This window comes from Alosa alosa, chromosome 12 (assembly GCF_017589495.1).
Source record: "Alosa alosa isolate M-15738 ecotype Scorff River chromosome 12, AALO_Geno_1.1, whole genome shotgun sequence".
NCBI lineage: Eukaryota > Metazoa > Chordata > Actinopteri > Clupeiformes > Clupeidae > Alosa > Alosa alosa.
Window position 1 is genome coordinate 4,882,936 of NC_063200.1, and position 24,619 is coordinate 4,907,554.

Sequence of the window (24,619 nt, forward strand, 5' to 3'; positions counted from 1 at the left end):
TTAGGGCCCAATGTGTTTCCATTTCTTTACTTTGCTGCACTTGTACGATTGCTTTCCTTCTCTCGCGTTGTCGATGACCTCTTGTATTCTAGTTCCTTTACAGGGTTTCTCTGTGTTGAGCTTAGCATGACGTCCGGGCCAGTGTTTTGTTTCTCTGTTGACTGACTGCGCCCATCGCGAATCAGTGTCCTCTGGTGCTGTTACAGGAAGCGTGCAGGTGAAGTGCTCAACAACCACAACTCCACAGCCTGACGCACGGGGCCCATCATTTTGTCTAGTTTGCACAGCATCTGTAGCTGAAGTTACAAGGAGGAATACGCAGCACCACTAATGAAAATAGGTTAAAAGAGAAATGTATCCGTCTGATAAATATACATGACACCTGGAAACAAGGCTTGTTAGGTGATGCAGTGCAATGCTTTATAGGCTACGCATGTACCAGAGTTTTCTGACAGGCATAAAGTAGTTCTACACAGTGGAACAGAAACATAAATTGATATCTCAACTCCATTAAAAAAAGGAAAAAGGGTACATCTCAGTTGTTTGCACCGTCATTAGACATTTGATGTCGAGCAAATCGAAACTGCACCTACCTACCCCAAAAAAAAGAAAAGAGACTAAAGCCACAAAATTGGTTAATTTAAAGAGACCAAGGCAGCTGGCCTCGTTTACACACCGACTGGCAGGAAATGGTTTGTAGGTCATGTGTAGTTTTTTGTTGTTTTTCTTTTCTTTCTTGGTGGGAACGTAAAGAACATACACATAACATGAAACACATGTGTGCCTAGTTGCTGTTGCAACTCGCATGACATTTCGCTGTTACTGAGCAAAACTGGATCATGCTTCAGTCACGTTTCCTCCAGACATGAGCGCATTCTAGTTTCTTTTTAATTTTTCAAACATTAGGCAGCAGTCATACCAGTGTGCCACTTGAGTAGTGTAATGTATGCCCTGTATACGTCACAGAGAAAACAACATTTGGTCACTATCTGTCTGTGTATTTGTCTGTGATGAGTCTCTCTTTTAGGGTCCTAGTTTTTGGAAAGAGCTGCACATTTAGTGCTAGGGTTGATGGTGATGATTGTGCACGGCTGAGATACTACTCCATATTATCAGTATTTAATGACATGGTCACAATCAAAGATACTGGTGTGCACCTAACACATTTAGAGTAATATTAATCCCAATCTCAAGTACTGCTCCAGTATTGAACAACCACAACACAATGTAATCAATCCCACTTTCAATGTAAGATCTTCTCTAGATTCAACATTAATGTAAATGTAGGTGCACCTAAATATGTCTGCACTCCATTTCTTGTTTCTTATTTAATGTTGTTTTTTTGAATTTCTTGAATTTCCCCTTGAGGATCAAAAGTATCTATCTATCTATCTATCTATCTTTTTTACGAGTACTTGCATGAGAGCAATTTCCTGTTAACTGTAGCTCTGATTCAACATTGATCTAAATGTAGGTGCACCTAAATATGTCTGCAATCCATTTCTTGTTTCTTATTTAATGTTGTTTTTTTTAGAGTAGTACTTGCATGAGAGCAATTTCCTGTTAACTGTAGACCCGCAAACCTCTCCTGCTCTCTCTTTCGCTCTCTCACTTACTCGCTCACTCACTCGATCTCCACCACATTCTCCTCCCCTTCAGCAGTGGCGGTAAGAGCGAGGACAGAGAGCGCATCTGAGTCAGACGCTGCGTCTCCCGTGGTTTGAGCAGACGAACGCTGTCGTGTCTCGCTGCCACTGAGTTGTGTGCGGTGCGTACCTGACGGTGCCGGTGGTATGAGGTGAGATGGCGCCCGAAGTGTGGACGCTCCTGCTCGCGCTCCTGCTCCCGGCCCTTGGCCACGCGCAGAGCGGAGGAGGAGAAACTGATGGAGATCCAGATGCAGGTGAGTCGAGTCTCGCCACATGCACTTCTCACACAATCTCTTCATGCCTCTGTTCGTCTGATGAGTCAACAGTCACTTGAGAGAGCACTCGTGTAATGTTCTTGTTCTTGTGTAAATCTCTGGTCCATCTCTCCTGCATGTCCGGTGAAAGATTTCAATTTGGCGGCTGACTTGGCAGGGGTGTCATTACAATTGCATACTGTTGTAATATTGTTGTATTCTTGTTTGATATTTTGATTCAAAACTTTGCATTCAAAACATACATGCGAATTGCATATTATACTGGCCCTTTTACATTGTAACAATACTGTATTATATGATACATTTCGATACCCAGGATTAACACCTAGCCCTGCTGAAATCCTGATGCTAACCCCAGTCATGTGGGCCAACAGTATATTATGTGTTACTCAATATATGAATACAGTGCTGGCCAAAAGTATTGGCACCCATGCTAAAGTTGACTGAAAAGAGGAATATAAAATCATCTTTTGGAAATTGATCTTAATGCCTTAAGTGAAAAATGAGGAAATATCTAACCTTTAAGGACACCAATTTTCTTAGTGAATGAATAATGTATCATAAATAAATAAATAAATGTTCTTCCTTAAAATACAGGGGTCATAAGTATTGGCACCCCTATGTTAAATTCCCATAGAGACAGGCAGATTTTTATTTTTAAAGGCCAGTTATTTCATGGATCCAGAATACTGTGCATCCTGATAAAGTTAAATTTCCTAATTTTTCACTTAAGGCATTAAGATCAATTTCCAAAAGATGATTTTATATGCCTCTTTTCAGTCAACTTTAGCATGGGTGCCAATACTTTTGGCCAGCACTGTATATGAATACTTTACTTTTTACAAGATCTGAATATTATGTGATATTGGATGTCTAATCTAATGGATCTAGTGTGGCGTATTGTATTGTATTTTACTCTGTGCTTTTGCCCTAGAGCCTGATGTGCCTGATAAGCCTGATGTGCCTTGCTTTTCTGAGATCAGCCTCAAAGTCAACTATTTAACCTGTTCTTTACCTGACGACCCTATTGGCACCCAAATTAGTCTTCGGTAATAACCAACATCATACAATGAGAGCATGAAGAAAGCAGTTTTTGTAGTTTTATTTTTTCCACAACTTGACTAAAACATATTTTGGCAGGTTGAATGACCTGAACATTTTAAATAAATATAGGCATAGCCTACATTTTATTCTGTTTCTCTGCCTAATCTGTGATCTGTTGATGACTTTCAGCTCAGAGGAACGAAATCCTATGTGTTGGAATTCAACTTTGAATGGATCTTATTTTACTGCAGTCATTGATAACATATTGGCTAAACATATACTCACCATTCAAGGCAAAGAGAGGATTGAAATAAATATGATTGATATAGGTAAGCATCAGAAGCATTTGTGTGTGTGTGTGTGTGTGTGTGTGTGTGTGTGTGTGGGGGGAATCTGATACACATTACTGTGTGAGGACAGCACACATTTCCTGAGAAGATAGTACAAAATTAAATTGTTTGGGACTGTGTATTAAATTCTCACATACCTTTTGACAGACATTATTTGTGCACTGTTTTATTCTCTCTCTCTCTCTCTTTTCTCTCTCTCTGTCTTGACAGTCAAGCTTCCACCACCACAGAATATAACAGCCACATATTTGAAAAACTCAGGAGATGTAAAAATAAGTTGTAATGGATACAGGCATGACTTTGTGAAACACTTCAATTTTCTAGTGCAAATCTGGAATGCAACAAGTCGTAAGGTGAACATCTGTTTTTATTTTCTGTTCTCTATTTTAACCTATTATCCAAGGATCTGTATGGCTTAGTTTGAATGAAGATTGCCTATGTTGTATGGTCATTCAGTCCCATTCCTTCTATTTATAGCCAGCTAGAGAAATGTTGCAAGTGCAACTGCTTCAGTGTGTTGCTTTGATAGACCTTTCTGCATCACAGTGTGAGAGAGGAGGTAGAAGAACTGAAGTTGTGTTAACTATTTTGGATAACATTTATAGCTCTAGGGAAATTATTTATGGTTTTCTGTGTCAAAGATTTTGATGGGCAATGTAACCTGTTTGTAACCTGTTTGTAACCTGTTTCAATGTGCCCAGGACGTCATGCTAAGCTCAATGTTTATACCTATGTTTACTCCAAATGTTATCTAATTACTTGATTTGACGTCCTGCCATTGCCCCTCACTCCTTAGAACTATACGTACTCATATGAGGATTTCATCATTGAACGTGAACAGCTTGGAGATGTGAAGACTGGCTCACAGTTTTCGGTGAGAGCATTGGTCAAACCGGGCGGAACTATTTCAGTGGACCCTGGTCAGATTGGAGCCATACGAAAAACTTCACAGTGGACAGAGGTTGAAAAAAAATATACGCTTCTAGTTGCATAGTTATTATTATTATTATTATTATTATAATAACTTATAATTCTTATTATTCTTATAATAGCTTTCATAGTGGCTCTTTTAGTTGATGAAAAAGATGGTGCCCTATTGTACTCCATTATCTTTTCCACCATCGCCATACTGCTGCTTGGCATCTGCCTGATCACCCGGTTCCGGAGGAAGAAGTAAGTCTGACACACCTGTTCACTCCTCTGCTGACACCTGGCCCCCACTGCCGACTCACTCACACTCACCTCTCTGCTATTCAACCCTTTCCTCCTGCTAGACTTAAAGCCTACATCTTGCCAAATGTGCCACATCCCAAGACGACCCTCGTCCATATGCAGAAATTTAACAAGGTATGAATTCTGGACACCTTTTATGATATGCAGTATATAATTATTTACTGTAAATAGCCAATTTGTCACATTTTAAGTTTCACTCACTGCATCTCCAGCTCTGTTGGATTGGTGCACAGCAACTATGTGATGTAACAACTTAATGTTTTAAATAGTTTTCACAATGTGCTCTCATTGAATACTTTACTCCAAATGAAGACAGAGCCAATGAACATTGTGTTTCTGTGCAACTAAATGAAAGCAGTTTTATGAACTCAAAAAAAATCCTACACTTCCCCATGAGTAGCCCTATCTTTCAAATGTCTGCCCACAGGGCCTGCTTCTGAATTTCAACCCGGAGATCTTCAGCGACCTTCACATCAACCAGCTGGACGAGGCAGGGGAGGACAAACCACTCGCCGAGTCCACTGACGGACGAGGAGCTGACAACCAGAGCCGCTGCCCAAGTCAACTCAGCCAGGTCCTCCTCTGGCAGGTTCCGCCGGGCGACGGCAGCTCCGACGGGTCACAGTGCACACTGCGGGGCGAGGACGGGCCGCTGGAGGACCGGCGAGACTGGGCGGACGTGTCCAGCGCGGGGCTGAGGTTCCTGGGGGAGGCGGCCCCCACAGTGGACTCTGGACACAGCTCTGGAGACCCCTCCTTGACGAGCACCTGTGTACCGCAGCGAGAATGTAAGGACGAGGCCTACGTCACAATGTCTTGCCTCTTCAAGACACAGTAGGTTTGGAGAGAAGTCAGATGAAAGGAATGGGATGTTTTACAGCCTACTGGTTTTCCTTATGACCATGCAGCAGCCTGCCAGCAACCAGTTCAGCTGATCAGTCTAACAAATGGCTGATCGGTTGCCTCAGGTTTGATCCTGTTCAGGTGAACATAAAAAACTATGGTCACACAGACTCTGGTTCAACATGGCCGACCTGTAGCTGCTTATTTTTCTTCCATGCAAGGGAATGATCAACTGCTGCTTGTTAAGGTTTTATAGTTCATGCAAACAGTCCATGAACCTCTGCGAATTGCACCAGTTGTTACCACAACCACTACCGGACATTTCCAATAGGAACCGACACTGTACCTGCTCCAGAGAGGAGAGATGGATTTCACTGAAGCGTTAATTAACTTTCGCACAACACTGCTTATTAGCGGCCATCTAAAACTGAAACAAGTTCTAAAACTGTCACCAGACATGCTGTCACTAGCATGCTTATTTCTCGAGTCATATCAGCAACATGATTGGGATAGTTGCCTTGTGGGATCCAACACAAATTCCACTTTATCTGCTCAGGTTTTTTTTTTTAATGCTCTAAACTTTTTTGTAAAGAGCGTCTGAATGTAGCACAGGTATGTGTTCAGCTAATTGTACAAACCTTGATCCTGCAAATGAAGTGGCTTGCTTGTACTTGTGCTCTACATACTATTCTAACACAATTTGCACTTACAGTTACTTCCATATTCTCAAAATCATTGTCATATATTACAATGTTTTGTTGTAGACACCTTATTGTTTTTGTTTATGGTATGGTTTTAAAGGTTAAATGTAGTATTTTATTGTCATATACATACATGCTTCAAGAGGTTGAACGGTAATGTTTGAGGACAGAGTAACCATTGTCCATTCCAATGTTCCTTTGCATGCAGTGCATACTTGTCTGTTTCACCACATGTAACTGCACTAGTTCAACAAAGAATCAAGATGAACAGCATGCAAAGCAACAATTTTTTTAACAGCAATTGCACAATTAAGGCACGCCAAGAAGCATTGTTATGTTTTACAAATAAACTACTTCTTGGCCCTTTAATCTGGAAGATGAGCGCCTCTCTACTTGCTTTGTTGTTTTCGGTTCCAGGTGTTGTTGTTTTGTCTGCATTACTTTAACAGACATCAGCCATTTGATATGACAGTTCAATGGGCATTATATTAACTGTAAACATTAAGAAGTATGTATACTGTTATAGAAATTACTTATGTATTCCTTATTTTACTTTTGTTTAAAAAAAAAAACATTGAAATAAAGATGACCTTTCAAAGCTCAAAGTAATATCATCTAGACTTTTAATTAGTCAGGCACAACTAAAATACAGACTCCTGTCAAGTAGTGTTTACTGTGTATTCTCACACTTCAGAGATGTGATGACTGATTGTTACACAACTAAATGCTACACAGCTCCGCAAGATGATGAAATCACACTGCAAAGGCTTGTTATTGAGGTACAATAAACACTCAACTACACAGTACAAAGTTTACCAAAAACATGATCTTGAAAGTAAAATGAAAGGCATTACTGCAGATCATACGAATGATTACAGCTCTTAAGCAATAAAGAACAACTACAATGTTCAAGAGCTTTCAAAAAGCTTTCAATTCAAGAGTTTTTCAAAATTATACAGCATAATATAACTTTTCCCCCCTTGAAGGTTTCCATATAACATTGTGGCATACATCATTTTCATACACAGTACACATTGAGAATTAATTAGTAAATAGGCACATGGGTTATTGGTATGGCACAATCAGAGTTTCCAGGCATTTCTCATCATCAGAATGAAATAGACGTCACTCTCGATGGAGGCACTGACTCCACAGTAGTAGTTCAAGAACTCCTCTTTGGTCACCTACACCGACAACAAAGGGAAAACACACACGCTTACAACACACACACACACACAAACGATGACATTGCACGCACACCATCAACTGGGGAAAATGGAAAGTTGACAGTACTCCCACACTGAATCCACATATCTCCCCCCAAAAGTCAAAGAGAGAAGCTGCAGAGAGCTGGTTAGTTGCCTTCCGGCCCATTGGGGTTTTCACAGCCTCTAAGCATAAGAAGGTAAGACGGGTTCATTTCACTGTGAGAGAGCACACACATTAAGGATAACATTCATGCAGCAGACCCTATGGGAGAGAGAAGGTGTCTTTCATGAGTCTATATTTAGTGGAAATACCCAAAGCAACATTAAAGAGTGGTGCATACTGTAGGTTAGTTCAGATGATAGACAAACATGAAGGGCAACTTCTCTGAGTAAATGCATTAATTTGCATAAATGCAAATGTGTTCATTAGAAATAGTGTTATTTGCAGTAGGTGTATGTAGGATGTCCAATCAACATATGCATTCATGTCAAACATGAGAAAAACATGATGCCTATGAATGTTGGCAGTGCTAATGTTGCCCTTCATGCTTTGATGTTAAGTTCACAGTGGTTAATCATTACTTAGTTTCATTCACTACAGTGATGATTCAACTGTCGGTTAATCTAATAGCAGAGAGATTTGAGGATTTGCTACGGTTAATTTGATTTGATAATCTGATATTCAAAGATGGAGGACGATGTCTCACATGTCATCTCTTCACCCTCAGAAGAATGTCTTTAGATGCTAATTGAGCTTCCAGGCATTTTTCATCATTATTATAAAGTAGATGTCTGTGTCAATGGACGCACTCACACCTGCATAGTAATTCATAAACTCTTCTTTTGTCACCTAGGGCATTGGAAATACAGAACAACCACAAGTGTCACTGAAAAATCTGCTTTGAGTCCCCTCTGGTAACTGCAGGAAAAGAATTGTCATTTCACAACACTTACTTTGTTATTGCTTTTACTCATATTCTAACACAGATGATTCCATACTGTACTAGTCTGTATTGGTAGGAGTATGAAAATAATATGAAATCATATGATAAGAGTAAATGATACCTTTCCATCCTTGTCATCGGGGGAGTCAAAACTGTTCAGAAACTGTCGGAATATTTGGTCTTCTGTCCATTCTCCATTTTGATATTTAGGATGGTTTTTGGCATTGTACACGCCCCGAAGATCTTCAACGGTTATGACCCCATCGCCTGTCTTATCGAGCTTTCTAAACGCCTGCATGATCACCTCTTTCCTAGCATTGGACATGGGTGGCTGCAATCACACAATATTCAAGATGGTTAGACAACAGACTAATCTCCACCAAGAGTCATCCTGCTGATATGATATGAATAAGATGTTTTGAAACGGCTTCACCCTTAGTGTAATCAGAAACTCATCAAAGTCAATCTGGCCGCTGCCATCTCTGTCAAAGTGCTGGAACAGTTTAAGAGCTTCTTCCTTTTCTATCAGAACGCCATAGTCATTTAACCCCTTCAGAAACTCCTTCAGATCCAAAGTACGGCTGTTGTCATCATCCATAATCCTGAAAGTCCTTGGAATGACAAATAAGGGACATAGCCTATCACAAATGATTGAGTCAAAATACCTATAACCAAATTTACCACAAAATAGACTACAAACATTTAAAAGTGTAAGACACTGTAAGAATATTAGCTACATTGGCTGGAAAAAGGGATAGGATATTCAGGCTACCTGCCCAGTCCTTTGATTCCAGCTGACCCCCTTGCCAAACACTGGAGCCTCAACCGCTCCACAGGATCTGAGGTAGCCGATAACTGACGCTTGGCGTTTATCGCCATCTCCCGGTCGTGTCGCGCTGTCCCTGCCATGGTCTTGTCTTCCTGTAAGGGCAAATGACACCACTCTGCAGCTCCAACGTCTACGATATCAATAATAGATTATAAATAAGTTACATGGATTGACATTAGAATATTGATATGCTTTCATTTAACATTAGGCTTTTCATTTTCGAAGGTCAGGCAATTTCTGCGGGGTGGTCTAAACGATGAAATAGGCTACCGACAGCAATTCTAAAGAAATCCATTACAAAATATCTACATATTGCAACATCAGAGCAACATCCAGGCATAAGACAACCTGTCCTGTCTTGTCAACTGATAAGGCTTGCAAATGTCAACTTCACAGATGCGCGGCCTGTGCTCAGGTGACACCATTGGCATCATTTAGAGAAATTACACGACAAAGCTTACAGGAGTAATGACAAATGACTCAAATTTGTAATCCATGCAAAAGTGAAAAAATAATGTTCTAAAATATTTAACCGGAAACATACAAATCAACATTCACCGATCAGCTTTTATTTTCATCAAAACAGCCGAGCAGCAAACTTACCCGAAGTGGAACTGGCCCCTCCCCTAGTTTGAGCGTTCTACTGTTTCCAAGGAAACAGATTCTCTGTTGTGATTGGCTCAGACGGTAATCATCTTGAGTTAGTAGCTGATGCTTTTGGATACCACTAACTGTCAGGTGTGTAGGCTATTGCCAAATGGATTGCACATTTATACAGTCTATGGGATTGCATTGCAATGGCACATGAAGCATATAGACGGAAGATGTTGAACTTGAATAATGTTTTGACTTTATTTATTTTATTTTGTTTATCATTTCAAAAAAATGATATAGATTGCATACATATGCACAAAACACTGAGGATCAACTTCAGTTTTTACATACATTTTTCCAGTGTATATGGGCAACTGACATCAACATACATGTGAACCGATTAATAGTTACATCTGCAGTAGATTTCCAGATTCACTATTCATTCAAAATAATAAATACAATGTTAGTAACAGACATGAGAGATCTAGACCTACATCTGTTTACATTGGAGCCTACAGCATTGGCAGACACTCATGCATGTGGATAAATGAAATCAATCACTACCATCATCCAAAATCATTACTCTTGTAGACAAGTATTCATACACTACAAAACCCATTTCTGGAGGTGAAATGGGATACAAATTATCATTTGACTTGCATTTGGTGTGAACATAGACTGTACATTACAAGAGCACGAGAACAAGATCAACTCCAGACTGGCGTATACAAACTGAAATAATCAACCACAGTGTCACCTAAGACACCTCATGGCAGAAACCCAGAATCAGACAGAGAGCTGTCTCCACAGGAGAGCAGGCGACAGCAGTGAAGCTGCACAGCTGTGTAACATCCAAATATCTCTCTCCTACAAGAGGGATCAGTTGGGGACCAGATTTGTCAAAATGGTCCAATTATTGTTAAGATAACAAGTGCCATTTTGAGTTTGCTCACTATTACTTAGTGTGGTCATGACCAGACTAGAGTATTCACCAGAGTATTCACAGTCTGGATGGCCTATGTATCACATTGTACTTTCCTAAATTACTGCCATCATCATTGACAATATGTTTGAAGTAAGCATTCTAACAAAAAAAAGTTTGCGAAAATGCCAATCACTTTGATCATTCAGATGGAGAGATGAATTTTAGGGTTCCATTTCCAACCATAATAATCTATGATTATCCAATATAATCTTGATTTAGTCTAAATACACAAGCTCATAATGGCTGAAGACGTACATTTTGAGTGACATGAAAAACTAAACGTAACAAAAACAAAACTTAGTAAAAACCCTGCAGTAACCATGACAAAGGCCACACTTACAAAAAGGGTATACGAGTACACAATAAAATCAAAGTAAATAATGTACAACTACTACAAGTCTGACAATTATTCTCCAGGAAAAAAAAAAAACAAAACAAAATATTCTTGCTTCTAGTAATTTATACTAATATAAACTGCCATCAGTTCAATTTCAGTAACATTTACACTTTGATATCTCTCGTCATTTCTACAATAGCCCTTAAAAATAAAACATTTTCAAATGGGTTATTTGCAAAATTCCATAGAATCTCACGTTTCCTCAACTACACCATGTTGATTAGGCAGTGAGCTGACTGCATAATAATGACAAGTGAAGGTGCACATTAGGAAAAACATCTGGTTCGGACACTGTACAAGGTCACTTCATTACAATATCTTTCAAAATGATTATTAAAACCCCTGTTATAAATACTGTACAAAATCAAAATGGCATGAACATTTAGTTAACAGTATCAAATTGGCACAGTTTGAACCAATTCAAAAACAAACAAACAAACAAACAAACAAACAAATGAACCATAAATAAATACAAAGCTAGCATGTAACAACATAAACCTTTCAAATCATATGACAGATGGGTTGACAATAGAATTCAGCATATCTCCCATATACAACATGTACTACCTTTAAATTGGATGACTTCTATGGAAAGACAAACTTAATGGAGCACATGAGGCATGGTTAAGCAAAAACTTAGGATGGAATGTTTCAGGTTACCTTGGTTCACAACACAAATTCAAAATGGAGGGTAGTGACAGACTAAACACACTTCTGCATTAGACAGACCATGGTGTCGGCCAACACAGTAGCCATAGAAAAGTTTAACAGCTGTGACGAGTTGTAATACAAAAACAAAAAAAAGATGTACTTCAATTCTTCAGATTTGACATACAAACATGGCAAGCCAGGTATGAATGGGTAGCTTTATAACTCTTACTTTTCTTTCAATACACAGAATAAATACCTCCTTTTAGTAGCTTGTATCCAACCATCCTTCAGTATTTATGGGGAGTAACCATTAGAGTGTAGAACAGTAATGAGACTTGGCTATCCAGTGACATCACATCCATACAAATTGGAAACACAATGAACATTTTGTTGCACTCAACCAGCATTTGGCCTTATAAATCATCTTACAGTAATTTAAATGTAAATATATATCTCCAGACAAAAATGAAAACAAACAAACAAATACAGCTGGGGATCCACTTCTAGATCAAAACAGGCCACAATACTGACTCTGCTCAGGAGTATTTTGTTCCTCGACGACAAAGTCATCAGACCTGCTTGACAGCCACCACACACATCGACCTACTTGTTAGACAGACACACTATCCAAGCAGTGACTTTGTGTAAAGTGTTTGAGGGAAATCATTTGTGTTCTACATTCACCAGAGGCTGAGGAAGCAACATGCATATACAAATACATAGACAGTACTGCCCTGGTTCCTTCTCTGTGTGTCGGACTGGTGGGGGAGAGGAGGGTTGCACTGCTCTGTGACTGTTTCTCTTTCTTTCTTTCTCATCCTTTGTTCCTTCTGTTTTAAGGTTCTAATGTTCATCTCAGACGTCATCGAAGATTCGGCTCCGTGAAGACGACATGGACAAGTACCTTCCACCAGTGTGCCTACTGTGGAAAAAAGGCGAGTTTGTGAGAGAAAAAAAAACAACCTTTTCAAAAGAAACAGTTTGTGAAAAGTCTTTGGCATGGCAAGAAGACTAGAACTGGAATATCATAGTGCAGCATTAAGCACCCCAACAGGACCCAGCTGGATGGGTCAGGACCTTCTATCTAAAAGCAATTAAACCACCATTTTGTGCATGGTGGTGGAGCTGAACAAACTCCAGACTTTTTCAGCTGAGAGTACTATAAAACTAAAGGGCATCAGTTTTGTATGCGGTTTTGTGACTGCATGAGAAGTCCATTTGAATTTAATAAGCTGCTGCATGACTGGCAATAGAAATATGACAGCCTGTGGCCAACCAGTCTCGACCCATAAACAGTAAGTCACATGGTGAGTTTGGGGATATTCTCAAATATTGGGGTCACAATGGAGAGAGAGGAAATGCGGTCAGAGAACAACAACACACATGCATGCACAGCCCTAGTGGAACACTAACCTGCCGGCTTCTGCTCCCAGTGGGTCATCAGTGGGCACATCGGCGTTGAAGTCCAGAGGCTCTGCGTCATCCAGGAGCTCGATGCAGTCTCTCTCGGCCTGGCTGCTGGTCCGAGTGTACTTGGCTGCTGGTCACAAGAGGAGGAGTTAGCTTTGTGCAACACAATTAAACAAGACAACATCTAACACATAGAAACATTCTGCAGATCGCATTCTGGTCCATGCCCCACATTTCACACATGTTTATGCCCACACATTGTTATGATTTTTAGGACGCTGAGCTGGCTCAGACTAGCAAGCCAATGCAGGTAGGGAGACTTACGTCTGCCGGGGCCTGTGCTGGTGTTGGTGTTGGTGTTGGCGTTGGCTGTGTCAGAGTAGTTGGTCTCCTTCATCTCAGACTGCTGAATACTTCTTGCCCCACTCTGATCCCGGTTGCCATAGCGCTCCCTCCACTCCTGTGAGAGAGGACATTTCATTAGCCAGCAAGGCTAGACGAGACTAACCCATGTTGAAGGTTAACCTCAGGCATTTCTAAATTGCTCCTCTTGATTAGACCACTGTTCCCACTTTAACAACACTGCCCAAAGAATACCTTTCTTTGACTATTAGTATCTTTCTATGTCACTTCTGAAAATCTATTCCATTAACAAATGATTTGAAAGAAAACATAATCCCTCTGACTATCTACCTAATTAATATGTGTCTGTCCGTTAAGAAAACTTACTCTTCTTCTGTTTTCTCCATCCTCTAGTCTTTGTCGCTTTCTTCTCTCTGTGCCATGAGTTTGGGTAAAGATGAATGCAATGACAAACTGTTAGGCCAAATCTATGAACCCTCTAACGCGTCAGCATGCTGAACATACTCAGATATGGTCAATGTCATAGGAAGAGAAACAAACCTCGTCTGAGTAGCTCTTTGCCCTCGTCAATCAGATCTGAGGTCAACTCATTGTCTCCCATAAACTGCTGGAATCCCAGGAGGTTCAGACAGCGTGTTCCAAGGCTGAAAATGTCACACACACACACACACACACACACACGTACGTACACACACACACACGCACACGCACACGCACAAACACACACACAAACACACATTCCATCATACTTTTGTAACATGACAGAGCTCTCATTCTTATTATCTCATTCTCATCCCCTCTTGGTGACTGAAGTGATTAAGAGTGTAGCTGATTAAGAGTGTGGCTGATTAAGAGTGTGGCTGATTAAGAGTGTGGCTGATTAAGAGTGTGGCTGATTAAGAGTGTGGCTAGAACACATACTCCTCTGGCTCAGCCCTGGCCTCACCTGAAGTAGGTGGCGATGCAGAGCAGCACAATGAGCATGGGGTAGTAGATGTAGAAGCCGTCGGCGATGAAAGACAGGACTCGCATTGACCCCATGATCTGGAGCAGACGAGGAAGAGAAGCTGAGGTCAGATCACAATTCACAGAAATAGGGTTCACATGCACAGGCCCTTCAGTAAACAGCACAACAAAACAAAACAATAACACTGAGAAAAACAAAACAACAACATAATCCAAAAACAACACAACGCAACGCAATGCAACGCAACGGTTTGAGATCAATTTCATGGAGACCGTTAATGGTCAGCCAAACATCAGCAGTGAAGCCCTACAATGCAGAATAGCTCTGTCAACTGATCTAACAGACTGTCAATACACTGCCCCATCAAGGGCTTTTGTATGAAAGATTGATAAACTGAAATGATTTTGTTAATATTATTAAGAATATATTGTTAATAATAGTTATTTCCCAAAGGAGAACAAAGGACGTAAAAAGCTGTTACATTTTCATTGTTAAACAAACAGCTCACAGACATCCATCTTAAATAGATTATTATAGAGCATTATACCACATCAGATAAGGCAGAGGTGGGATTAGTGGTGTAATCTATGAAGAGGTTGATTAGTCCAAACTATGAGAGATTAGATGCTCACTGAGGTGTAGGCTGTCTGTTGCTTTGCCTGATGGGAAATTGCAGAGTCCATGTGAATCAGACCCAGGAAGTTCAGACACAGGGGAGGAGTCAAACGGCAGAAAAGCCTAAAGAAGGACACACAAGTACTCAAGGTATCATAAAACAAGGTCACCTAGACTGAATCCAAACTCTGAATACATACTATACACTACTGATTCTTATTCATGCACTTCCCTGCAATGTGTTTCTTTTATCTTTCCCGGTCTTACTCACCAGGTTTATGGCACTGAATATCACTGTAATAACAGTGTATAATATTATCTTAATTATAGTGCTTTTCCTGATTAGCTTTATACGATATGTTCAGCTGATCAAGAGTCCTACTTATACGTTTAACAGGTGTGCAGAACAGGGACAAATGTAAGATATACAGTACACTGTGTGTGGGGGTCATAGTGACCCATGGTTTGCTGTTTGCAGGTTAACGGTGACCTACATGCCGCTGAACTGAAGGCTGTAGGCATCAGTCTGATGGTGTGGGGCCAGGTAGTAGTAGTTGAACACTCGAATGCGGAACACGGTGGAGTACACGCAGGTGCACAGGAAGAAGATTGTGATAAAGCACGCCATCTGGGGGAAAGGAGGAATGCTTTCAGCTTCGCTCATGCTAAAAGAAAAGCAGCATAACTAAACTAAACTAGTAACTAAAACAAGAAATCAACATACATTATCTCAAAGTGGATGGCTACTTCATTTCTTATATCCCACATGAACTATACAAAAACTAACCACAAAATACAATGCCAGAGAAGAAGAAAAACAATACAATGCTATACTGCACAATTAATAATAAATCTCTTGGGAGTGCACACTCCTTACCTCGATGTACAGGTAGTTGTAGTCCGTCTCAGCCAGCTGAATGAAGACGGCGAAAAGTGAGAGCACGGGCTTGGTGCTGAAGAAGGTGCACTCGGACCACACCACGGCCACAGAGAACAGGGACAGCACCACGGCCAGCACCCGGTAGAACCACTGCTTCAGCAGGCACTCCCAGTACCACTCTGTACAAGAACCGGACCAGAAAAAGGACTTTACCAACACCCCCACAGACACGCTCAGGTTCAACCCAGTATCACTGCCAGAGAAGACTACTGTAACTGACCAAGGACTAACATGATAAAGATATAGAACATGGAGTTATATTATAGCTCATCATGACATCTGGATGAAGACTGTTTTGAGAATGTGAGATATGTCTCTGGTATTCTGTTGATGCATGATGATGAAAACCACACTGAAGACATGAAGTATGAGAGAGAGTACTACTCTGGTTGCTTTTGAGAGAACTGGAATTGGAACTTATGACTTTTATATTCATAAGTGCTTTATGTCCTGCTGTTTCTGTTACAGCGGAGAAAATAAGTATTGAACACGTCAACATTTTTTTCAGTAAGTATACTTCCAGAGAGGCTATTCGCATAAAATTTTCTACAGACATTAGTATTAACTTAGGTAACCCAGACATATTAAAAAATCCAAAACATTAATGTCCCTAAGTAGAGTTATGAGTAAAAATGTGGAATGGCACAGGCAAAAAGTATTGAACACTAAGAAAAAACAGTACACAAAGGTAAGGAATGGCAAAGAATGAGCTGGAATCTATACATAGTTAGAGAGTAATTATCCCTCCTATCTGTGCAAATTAATGTAAGCTGGGTTAGTACATATTGATGAGCTATAAAAAGGTTTTTCATTACCAAGTTGTCACACAAGAAACATGTCATGATGGGTAAAAGCAAAGAGCTCTTCCAAGACCTTTGCAACATTATTGTTGCAAAACATATCAATGGAACTGGTTACAGATGCATTTCAAAACTTCAGAATCATCCAGTAAGCAGCATGGGAGCCATTATCTGCAAGTGGAAGGAACATCACTGCATCATCAATCGGCCATGCACAGGATCTCCAGTCCTCACAAGATTTCTGACCAGGAAGTCAGAAGGATAGTCAGAAGTGTAGCCTAAGAGCCAAGGACCACTCCAGAAAGACTTGGAGGCAGCAGGTTCAATTGTTACAGAGAAAATCATAGGTAATGCACTCCACCGCCATGGCCTCTATGCACGCTCACCCCACATGACTCTATTACTGGAGAAAAACATGTCGAAGCTCATTGAATGTTTGCTACACAACATTTGGACAAGCCTATGAAATACTGAGAGAATGTATTCTGGTCAGGTGAGAGCAAAATGTAACTCTTTGGATGTCATACTACACACCATATTTGGAGGAGAAATGGCACTGTGCATCACCCTAAAAATACCATACCAACAGTGAGGTTTGGAGGTGGAGGCATCATTGAATGGGGCTGTTTTTCATCTCATGGTACTGGCAGACTTCATACAGTTGAAGAAATGATGAATGGAGCCATTTTTTCTGGGAGAATCTTGCCATCCACCAGAACAATGAGGATGAGACATGGCTAGACCTTCCAGCAGGACAATGATCCAAAGCATTCAGCAAAGGAAACTCTCAATTGGTTTCAGAGAAAGGAAATTCAGGCCCTGACTTAAATCCAATTGAACAGTTTTGGAAGTTACCTAAAGATCAGGATTTACAAGAGGGACCCCTGGAATCTTCAATATTAAAAGACTATCTGTTTAAAAGAATGGGCCAAAATCACACCTGAATACTGCGACTGATTAGCTTCGTCATAGAGGAAATGCCTTGAAGCTCTCATTATAAATAAAGGGTTTTCTACAAAGTATTTAAGAAATTTCAGTAGGCGTGTTCAATATTTTTTTCCTGTGGCATTCCACTTTTTTACTCATAACTCTACTTAGGAACATTAATGTTTGGATTTTTTTTATATGTGTGGATATGAACTGCAACTTCCTCCTCTATGTGTAATAAAGCTGCTTCTCTCTAGGGAGTGAAAAGCCTGAGGCATGGACGGCCTACCAACGGTGGGTGTGTAGATGTGGCGGCTGAACCAGCCCGGTGGCTCGGACGGGGCGAAGCTGTGGACAAACTCGCGGGATGAGCTGGTCTCATTCTTGGCCACGTCCTCTAGGTGGAAGGCCTCCTCCAGCAGCATCTGCCATTGGACACGGGTGCGGTTGTGTCTCTGCACTGCATAAATAACCTGACACACACACACACACACACACTTTACTTTCTCATTTGTGTCCACAATGCAAAATAATTACACATAATGACACACATTTTAGCAAGTGCATTCACTGCTCTGGCATGATTCCAACATGGGACTGTTGACAATGCTAAAACAGCAGCACTGCATGTTTTGGGTACACACAGCTAACCTGACTCTCGCCAGATGGATTTTGTGCTGCCTAGCTCCACTCATCCATCTGGGATTGATCCATTGGAGTGGTGCTTCAGAAGGCTGGGCCTTATTAAAAAATCCTTGCATAAGATTGGATAAGCCACTTGTCCGTCATCTATTAACGTGCTACTTCAACCACTCACATCGAAGCCAACCTGTGACGCTGAGAACAGTCTCAAAGTCGCTTCTACGCTACGTCGCATCTATAAAACTCCCGCCCTGCGTCCTGATTGACAATCTCGTGCTGAAATCACTCTCAACGGAACCAATCCCAGATGGATGTGAATGGAGCTAGGCGGAACGAAATTCATCTGGCGAGAGTCAGGTTAACAAACAGCACCTTCTCCAAATGTGGCAACCTCCAATTATGGATGAGACTGAACAGTGCTTAACCAACTGCTTTGCTTTACCAACCAGTATGGTGGAAATACACGCATGCAGACAACCACACAAATAGCACATATGGGGTCGTGTTACACTGACTTTGTGTTTCCCTGACTTTCCCTGACAAAAAAACCTGAATTTCCATGACTTACTATAATAAATGGTACAATAATTTAATAATTTCACAGCAGCCATATCGTTCAAGAATCTTTTACTTTTTTAGACCTGGAGATGATAAATAGGCATTGAATAAACAAAGTTGGGCTACTCAAGCAAGCAGTAAAGTGAACAACCAGGTATGCACCAATTCTGCGTGGAAATATTTGTATTAATGTATTTTTGCAAGTAAATTTTAAACTACTTCAACGAAATTCCCTGACTTTCCATGTCTGGAATAGACTTTCCAAAATGCCATGATATTCCAGAAATTCCATGACCCGTGGGAACCCTGTGAGGCAATCCTCTCCCCATACCTGTTTGTGGAGTTTGGCCAAACTCTTCTCACTGGGGTAGGTGTTCCGCTTGTCATCAAAGTCCTCATAGTCATCCATATTCCTGCCCATCTTCTCCTGATAGTCAACAGGGCACTAAAAAGAAAGGCCACCATCAACACAAAACCTCCACCTATGACAGGACTGATATGAGATCTCTTCTTTACAGTAAATACATTTTCCTACCTTCCTCAGAATGGTGTCAATGTACTTCCTCAGTGGATGGTTGTACTTGATAGACTCACTGACTTTTCTCACCTCCTAATAGGCAGATAGAGAAAATTGGAGTTGGACAAATCTTAGTACAGGGAATCACAAGGGTTTGGACTAGAGATAGAAACTTTAGAGCCCACTCCACCAATTAAAAAAAATCAACACCTCCATCAAAATACCCTTTCACTGCCTCTCACTTATCGTCATGGTGATTACCTCCATGACGTCCTCCAGGTTCTCCTCGGAGTCGGCCTTCTCGGTCATGAGCTTGGCCAGCTTGAAGTAGGTCTTGATGAGGAGGTGTCCGTGGTGGGAGTTGTCCCAGTAGGAGCGGGGGATCTCTACCAGGCCGTAGCCCAGCAGCAGCACCAGCAGGAACAGACCCCAGGTGTTGGCTGCAGTGATGCCAATGGTCTGCAGCTCGTACCTACATGCAGGAGGAAGGTTTGGATGGAGGGGTCACATGACTAGGTCAAAAATGATTTAACACAAAGCCAAATGAAGAGCAAATGCAGGTTAAGGTATGATGAAATAGTAATTGGATCTGACACTTGTGTTTAATGCATAATACTGCACTAACAGTCATTTTTAATAAAGAAATTGTTTTGTTAAACATTACAGGGAGTGTTAATCCAGTGGCTTTGCTCTCTGGTTGCTTACGTCTTAAACAATTACAGATAGAGATCTGTTGAGAGAGTGCGGTTTGGGAAGCTGGTGCAGTGGGGCAGTTGAGAGAGTGGGGTTTGGGAAGCTGGTGCAGTGGGGCAGTTGAGAGAGTGGGGTTTGGGAAGCTGGTGCAGTGGGGCAGTTGAGAGAGTGGGGTTTGGGAAGCTGGTGCAGTGGGGCATTTACCAGTTCAGACGCCACTCTGGGTGGACCGCCACGTAGATGAGAAGGGAGCCGAATATGAGCAGGTAGGTGCCGTAGTAAATGGCGTTCTCGATGAGCGCCGTCTTGATTTTGCTTGTGATTGAGAAGCCCCCTGAACGAGCGTACGACTGCATGAAGGGCAACAGCAGCCTGGTCGTTCACAAATCAACACAAATAAAATTGTTACAGAGACGTCTTTTTTAAAACAAAGACTAGCATCAGATACCTATCTACTCAAGACTAGCATTACACAGATCTAGCCAAGCAAGATTCACATTACATTTGTCTATCTTACCAAGTCTAGCATTACAGATTTCAATCTAGCCAAAACTTGTAGTGTGTTCTAAAGGGACAAAAGTCTAGAGAAAGAGACATGGCTGCTTAGAAACGCCATGCTGGCTCTTACCAGGTGAGACACTGAGAGGTCCAGTAAACCACCCTCCAGAACACAGGCATGATCCCGTTTGGAATGTAGCTCCATGGCTTGTGGCATGCTTTTGGAATGCTAGGACACAACAATGGCATACAGTTGAGCGTGAGTGCAATGTAAGCTCTGTAAAAGACTGCCACTGCCAGCATCAATCTGCCAAGCATTGTTGTGTAATTCTCTTACATAATGCCTGTATAATTGCTTTCTCAGGATGTGCCCGGTATAAAAAATGGAGTGAACTCAAAATTGTTGGCATGAATAGCAGTAAAAAATCCAAACTCCACCTCACCAAACACGTTTTGGACTCTATTGTTCTGTGCTGGAAACATGATAATTCTGACCTCTTTGTTGGCAAGACTGTTGAATTTCCTGATGTCTGGTTGGACAACACTGTAGCTGGAGACACCGCATGCTCCTCGTGGTCAATGATGCACTGCTTGTAGATGGTCTGCAGGCAGTTTTCCACAGTCATAAATAAAAGCACATAGAATACATGTATAGAGAGAGAGAGGAGAGAAAGGGGGAGAGGGATTGAGGGGACCACAGAGAAATGGACAGAAAGAGAAAATGAGAAAATGAACGAGATCTTTGAAATGATTTGTCAAAGCATCCCCAAACCTGATCCATTACTATTGCATACTATGACTGCAGAGCCTGGCCCATCATCCAAACTGGTACACCCACCGTGCTGACATCCAGCGGTAGGATGAAGACGATGAGGAAGCACAGGTACCAGGCCAGCAGGGTGCCAAACAGCACCATGCGCTGCTGCTTCCGGAAGTCTCCATAGCGGTGCAGCAGGAAGAGGGCCAGGAAGAAGACCACCACGATCTCAATGCCCAGAGCAGCACCACTCATCCTGGCTCTCTGAACCTCACCACTGCCTCACTACTGGAGAGACGAACACACTGGTGGACCTCCGTGGAATGTTACTTTACAAAAACTAGAAGGGGACAAAATGATTTAGGACAATAATCATGAGGTTGTAGAATGATGAGTTAACTGTATGTTTGAGGGTATACACGGTGGCATGGAAAATACCACTCTGTCGAGAAACTAAAGTCAAGAAAATATATTGTGTATGCACATGATGCACCTGATGACAGACAGTTGGACAGATGAACCATAAAAAAATAAATATCCACATAAGTCTATGAACAGTTAGTCTTAAACTGCAAAACCCATAAAGTAGACATGACATTCCAGGGGCAAAGAGGTAGGCTACTGAAGGGACTCACTCATTAATAAAATAGCCTAACACTTCCTAACCCATCAGACCCACTGATCTATAAAGAACACAAAAGAAGTGATCAGACCTTGTTACATAGCCTATTCCGGAAGGAACTTCCACCACTGCATAGGCCTACTGTTCGTAAAGGAGGATGCCTAATATTTGTCTGCCTAGCTGGAGGACATCTTGGCCGGAGGAACAACAGGCCCGCCCGGGCACTGGTGCGTCTCTCTGAAAAGAACCCTTGTCGGCCTTCACTGGAGCGCAACAAAGTAACAGACGACACAATCCACTACACTGTTCGTTCATTATCGAGTGTCCTCAGTTGTAACATATTGCATGCAACATTTTTCCTGTAGTTATCATTTCCATGCAAACGCAAACGCAGATTGTCCGAAGCGTTGCTGTGTACCGTGTAAATATCTACATCTTTCTAAAACACCAGGAAGTGTAAACAACTGAGTGAGTGTGTGCATGTTCTCGACCGCTGTCTCGAAGGCTATTTTGACCCAGTAAGAAGAAGCCACTCGTGATACCTGCCTGGAACATGTGAAGCTCGCCGGGGCAGATAGCCAGCCGTTCAACGCAGGTTCAGTAATAAAGGAGAGAAATAAAAAGCACGCTGTCCGATCCGGTAGCCTATAACAATATGGAATAGGTAGGCAGGCTCGACATAACAGACGTGGGAGAATAGTGTGACGTTAGCAGCTGTGCTAACAACAAATGACCTGTCATTTGCCTTTCCGTCGACCCACCCAGCTGTCTTGCGAGACTGCATATTAAAGAACGGTGCGTGTCTTACCTTAAATTATTCTCCAAATGATCTGCCTTAAATGTACGCTTTCTGTTTCCTCGTAGACAGCAATTCCACACCTTTCATATCGCAAGATCGACTGATGCGATAGTAAAGTACCAAGGAGCCGTAAACGTCATCCCTCCGACGCTCCCTGTTTGACGCATACCTCCTGGATGATGGGAAACGCATGCGTCGTAGTTCTTTACAAGGGATGTTGTAGTTTGTTAGCTCTCCCAACAGCAGCAAGGCTGTTCGAAATGTTAAAGATGTTATTGTAAGGGAAGATGAGGGAGGCCTTTCATAAATAGCCTATGATTATGTTAATAACACTGCCGTCGTGCCTATTTGTATTTGGTCTAGGTCCAGGCTATAATAAATCTGTCTGGGGTTGAACATTTTATTTTGATCTAAAACTAAAAACCTGTGTGTATAACCCCCAAAAAAAAAAAGAGAGAGATTAGAATCCTTCCCTCTTTGCGACTACCACGTCAGATGAAATTACATATTTTGCTTCACAGCTTCCTTGTAGGCTGGTTTTCATCATGAGGCAATCACATGACTTTCTCAGCCTGACAAGATGAATTTTCACATAAAAGCTCACTAACCAAAACATCACTAACTCTAAGCACCACTAGACTGCTATCGAGATCGAGGCCTATGGTTTCAATTTTCATCATGCTATTGATTGATTGATTTATCTTACAAAAAGATTTTATATCTAGATATTGATATTTTAGTTTTCTTTTCCATGTGATTCAGATTCATTATAAAATATAACTGGAACTAAATGAATTCCCATTATAGATTGAGCTTGACAAATGATTTTTGATGTTTCTTGTAGCAAACTGTCAGCACCAATCAACAAAGGAAAAGTCCTTGTGGACTTTGTGGGGGAAACCTGGTAAATTTGAGGAAGTGTTTCGTGCCTACGTGGGTCTGAATTAAGCGACCTCCCCTCTTCACCTGCCCACACTATGTTGACAGACTGCCTTGCACTTCACTTCTTAAAGATTTTGCAATCACACTCTCATGCAATCGCACTCATCTACTGCTTATTAATTTGAGGGGTTTCATTTTAGTGATGTGTATGTGATTATGTCTCTTGTGAATGGGGACTAGGATAACCTAAGCTGTTAGTGTATAGTGTAATGATGTTAAAATACAGTATGTTTGTCTTTATATTATGGATCCTATGGATCCCTGGGGAGCAATAAAGTATCTATCTATCTATCTATTAGGGATTGTAACTGTGTAGGAGTATTGGTACAGACCTTCATACTTCTAAAATGCCCGAAGCCCAAGGTCTGATTGGAGTTATTGGCTGGCCTTTTCAAAGGCTGGGTCATTTCAGGTTGGTGGCACATTTTGTAGTTCAATTGTAGCCCATGTGGACCTTGATGTCCAGCTATTTTAATGTGAACTTGGCAATTTGCATTTTTTTCACTTGATATCTTTCTTTCACAATCACCTCATGCTTACCATTAGCTTGCCATTACTATCATTATGCTGCATTCATGGGGTGTTGGAATAATGGGAACATTCCCAGTGCTAATATATGGACGGTTAAATCCCCCCCAGGAAACAAGACCTGGGATTAAGTTTCCCAGGTCTTGTTTCCACATGAGGTGACATTCTCCCCTGGGAAAAAAATGTTTCCCGCATTATTCCCAGACCACATGAATGCACCAATAGTCTTCTTCTGTAAATGTAGTCTACGAAATCAGAAAATGTAAAGTTAACAGTGAATGTATTTCTCTTTCTTAGGCTACTATTGAATGAATGAACCGCACATGATTCATTTTGAA

The 24,619-nt window shown here is 41.3% G+C and overlaps 2 protein-coding genes and 1 long non-coding RNA gene across 7 annotated transcripts; 1 reads left to right on the forward strand and 2 right to left on the reverse strand.

Moving 5' to 3' along the window:
- Positions 1 to 1,646: 1,646 nt before the first annotated feature.
- LOC125305256 lies at positions 1,647 to 6,462 on the forward strand. Its single transcript, XR_007195363.1, has 8 exons — positions 1,647 to 1,903; positions 2,859 to 2,973; positions 3,158 to 3,297; positions 3,529 to 3,671; positions 4,115 to 4,279; positions 4,371 to 4,491; positions 4,593 to 4,665; positions 4,979 to 6,462. It is a non-coding gene; the product is annotated as an uncharacterized LOC125305256 (long non-coding RNA).
- Positions 6,463 to 6,701: 239 nt separating this feature from the next.
- On the reverse strand, positions 6,702 to 9,706 carry capslb (calcyphosine-like b). 3 transcript variants are annotated; one of them, XM_048259942.1, is made up of 6 exons: positions 9,680 to 9,706; positions 9,020 to 9,168; positions 8,681 to 8,858; positions 8,369 to 8,578; positions 8,011 to 8,153; positions 7,145 to 7,279 (listed from the first exon to the last, which is right to left on the reverse strand). In XM_048259942.1, the coding sequence occupies exons 2-5, from the start codon at positions 9,154 to 9,156 to the stop codon at positions 8,049 to 8,051; spliced, it is 630 nt and encodes a 209-aa protein (XP_048115899.1). In that variant the 5' UTR covers positions 9,157 to 9,168; positions 9,680 to 9,706; the 3' UTR covers positions 7,145 to 7,279; positions 8,011 to 8,048. The 3 variants fall into 3 exon arrangements, with proteins under 3 accessions (XP_048115900.1, XP_048115899.1, XP_048115898.1); XM_048259941.1 differs by having other exon boundaries at positions 9,020 to 9,206; positions 9,680 to 9,692; XM_048259943.1 differs by lacking the exons at positions 8,011 to 8,153; positions 9,680 to 9,706 and having other exon boundaries at positions 6,702 to 7,279; positions 9,020 to 9,641.
- Positions 9,707 to 9,914: 208 nt separating this feature from the next.
- lmbrd2b (LMBR1 domain containing 2b) lies at positions 9,915 to 22,969 on the reverse strand. Of its 3 annotated transcripts, none has more exons than XM_048259579.1 (18): positions 22,821 to 22,969; positions 21,472 to 21,678; positions 21,129 to 21,235; positions 20,764 to 20,862; positions 20,340 to 20,507; positions 19,704 to 19,914; positions 19,461 to 19,535; positions 19,257 to 19,370; positions 18,015 to 18,198; positions 15,936 to 16,117; positions 15,553 to 15,686; positions 15,076 to 15,181; positions 14,423 to 14,520; positions 14,017 to 14,120; positions 13,843 to 13,889; positions 13,438 to 13,573; positions 13,117 to 13,243; positions 9,915 to 12,625 (listed from the first exon to the last, which is right to left on the reverse strand). In XM_048259579.1, exons 2-18 carry the CDS (start codon positions 21,643 to 21,645, stop codon positions 12,559 to 12,561), a joined length of 2,133 nt encoding a protein of 710 aa, XP_048115536.1. In that variant the 5' UTR covers positions 21,646 to 21,678; positions 22,821 to 22,969; the 3' UTR covers positions 9,915 to 12,558. The 3 variants fall into 3 exon arrangements, with proteins under 3 accessions (XP_048115536.1, XP_048115537.1, XP_048115535.1); XM_048259580.1 differs by having other exon boundaries at positions 13,117 to 13,240; positions 21,472 to 21,730; XM_048259578.1 differs by having other exon boundaries at positions 21,472 to 21,730.
- Between the last annotated feature and the right edge of the window lie 1,650 nt (positions 22,970 to 24,619).